At 29.7% G+C, this 3,128-nt stretch overlaps 1 protein-coding gene across 1 annotated transcript; it reads left to right on the forward strand.

Annotated features, from left to right (window-relative positions):
• Positions 1–221: 221 nt before the first annotated feature.
• LOC131640229 (F-box/kelch-repeat protein At3g06240-like) lies at positions 222–1,511 on the forward strand. The gene has a single exon (XM_058910641.1). It carries the CDS (start codon positions 222–224, stop codon positions 1,449–1,451), a length of 1,230 nt encoding a protein of 409 aa, XP_058766624.1. The 3' UTR covers positions 1,452–1,511.
• Positions 1,512–3,128: the final 1,617 nt, after the last annotated feature.

Consider the following 3,128-nt stretch of genomic DNA (forward strand, 5'->3'; position numbering starts at 1 on the left):
AAAAATCTTTTGAGTTGCTTCTAAATTACGCAAACATATCCTGTAAAAAAGTATATTTTGAGTTGCTTAACAATTACGCTAGAATTTTTATTTTTAAGAATTAAATTAATAAATATTAAAATTATCTTATAAGTTCAATGAATATAGTCCTTTTCTCTCTATAAAAAGTGTAAATAAAGTTGACTGAGTTTTCTTAGATCTGAAAAACGAAGACGATTACAATGGAAGATAAAACTCTGAAGCATTTAGAGATGGAAAATAATTTAGTTGTGGGAGTTAAGAAGGTTAGTATTAACATACCTAATGATCTTTCTTTCTCCATACTTTCAAAATTATCTGTAAAAACTTTGAAGCGTTTTGAATGTGTATGTAAATCATGGACCCTCTTATTTCAAATCTCTTATTTCATGAGCTTGTTCTGCAAAAACCTCTATAATCATTCTTATTATGATTATACATCTCTTCTACTACACCTATATCATAAAACAACTTCGAGTGATGTGTTGTATTCTCTATCTGATGAGCGATTTGAGAATAAGATTAAATTAGATTGGCCAAATCCATTTCAAAGGGATGACCTTGAATTTGATATTTTGGGATCTCATAGCATTAATGGGATTCTTTGTCTAATCAGTTACTCCCAGATAGATACAAGACTTGTATTATGGAACCCAGCTACAGAGGAATTCAAGGTTGTTCCTACTAGCTTTCGTGAGTCTGTGCCGTATATGGATATTGAAATTACTCGATATGGTTTTGGTTATGATTCTGATAGAGACGACTACAAGGTGATTCGACAAATAATGTATAATCCAAATAGCGATAGTGAAAGTGACATTGATGATTTGTCACTTGAAGATATATACTACCAACTCTTTTGGGAGATATATAGTCTACAAAGTAACACTTGGAAGAAACTTGACTCTAATATCCCTCATAATTACATAGATCAAGTACTGTGTCTTAGTGGAATGTGTCACTGGTGGGGCGAAGAAGGCTATGATAATGAAAATTATGATGAAGCATACCTACTATCCTTTGACCTAAGTAAGGAGGAATTCCTTATAACACCCATACCAGAGGATAATTTTTTTAGATCTAGACATCATTGGGAAGACTTAGTAGTATTAAATGGTTGCATTGCTTTAATCTCGAATCACAATAAAAACTACCCAAGTGATGATATTTTTCACATATCAATTTTGGGTGAAGTTGGTGTGAAAGAGTCATGGATTAAATTCTGTACTATTTGGCCTTTTCCTTTCATTGAGCATCCTATTGGAGTTGGAAAGAATGGGTATATGTTCTTGAGAGAGCATAGTGGAAAATTAGTTTGTTTTAATATAAACACTCAGATGGTTGAGGAGCTCGGTTTTGTAGGACATGGATTTCAAGGTAGGACAATAATTTATGAAAGAAGTATTGTTCCAATTGGAGGTATGAATATATAAAAAATCGTGTATACACCCATGTTTTATGGTTGTAATTTGTAAGAATTTATATCACACATAATGTAGTCTTGTAACACTTTATTATTATTATTATTATTATTATTATTATTATTATTATTATTATTATTATAAGTATTATTATTATTATTTATAGTTTATATTATTATTATTATTATTATTATTATTATTATAAATATCATTTATAAGAGAATTCAAGAAACCCTTTGATCTTATGAATATTTTTTCTACATATTTATTTTAGTGGTTTACTCTTTTTTCTATTTGCACAATAACTTTTATATTTAAGTTGATATAAAAACAAATCACACTAAATCTTTGTTTGTTGTCAAGTTTTATCTTTTATATAAAATGGAATACAATGACTGTTGTAATATTATTTCAATTTTGTGATGCTTTAGAAATCGCTTGGTATGAGGAAATTTTTTCGTAAGACATGAATATTTTGAATTTCAACTTTCCTCCTCATATGTTAAACATTGTGCCTTATTAGTATGTTCTATTGAGCTTAAAATTAATGCATAGTATTTTATGTAAACAAAAATTTGTAAGTGGCGAGTGAATATTATTAATCCATAAAGATTGTAATTACTAATTCTATTATAGTGGTTATTAGGTTGGGAAAGTCATAATTGTGAAATGGGGTTGCGCATAGCGCGATTGAGTTGATTGTGTAATGATTATAAAACTAACTATACTAAACTAAGAATCGAAATACTCAATGAGAGAAACAACTAAGTCCCGCCTATGAATCTTTTGTATCTTTCCTATGCTTAATCCTTTCTTGAACTTGGATTGATTCCTTTTCATTCATGGATCTCTTATAAAATAGTTACGAAAGTTTTCATCACCGTGTTACCATCTTTGTTATATCCATTACCCAAATGTTCCTGATGAACTCGAAAGAAACTTTCTCGTACATAAAATATCTAATGTCACGACTGAATATATTATATCTGTAGCAATCATAAAAAACCACCATAATCTTATTTGGTTTTGATATGCAAATATAAGTTTCTTCTCATTTCATTCTAGATCTATTATACTTATTTCATAGACAAAATATAAGAATTAATCACAAAAAATTGAATAATTAAGAAGAGGTTCATTTACATATAAAAAATGGAGCGAATCACATGGTCCACATTGTTGGGGAAAATTTATCTAAAGGGAAACTAATTGAGGGGAACTAGACATTCATCCTTAGAGGATTCATGGATTTTACTATAAAAAGTGAAAGATGTGGATCAATGTGCTTACCGGTACAACTATTTGCAACAATTAGATATTCACAATGGATTTGATGTTGGCAACACTATATGTCAAGATAAATTATGTAAAGTATCCATATGTGAGATAAATATATCAAGCCAAACTCAATAAAGATAATACCTAATGTCAAGTGGTGTTCAATGGAGTCCTTGATGATCTCTGCGTAAATCTATGTGCGTCCAGGTATAAAGTTGATAATCCCACATAAGATCCATTTTAACTTTTGATGACGACAACTATGATTGAAGTTGATGGAAATAGCTTTCAACTCTATGATGATGGTGACCTAACTAGAGAAACATCTCATGTATCATCAACAAAAAAGGACTCGATATTAAAGTGCTTATATGATTGACGTAAATGGAAAAAGTCTTGGAAGCGTCAGAG

Source organism: Vicia villosa, unplaced genomic scaffold (assembly GCF_029867415.1).
Source record: "Vicia villosa cultivar HV-30 ecotype Madison, WI unplaced genomic scaffold, Vvil1.0 ctg.003006F_1_1, whole genome shotgun sequence".
NCBI lineage: Eukaryota > Viridiplantae > Streptophyta > Magnoliopsida > Fabales > Fabaceae > Vicia > Vicia villosa.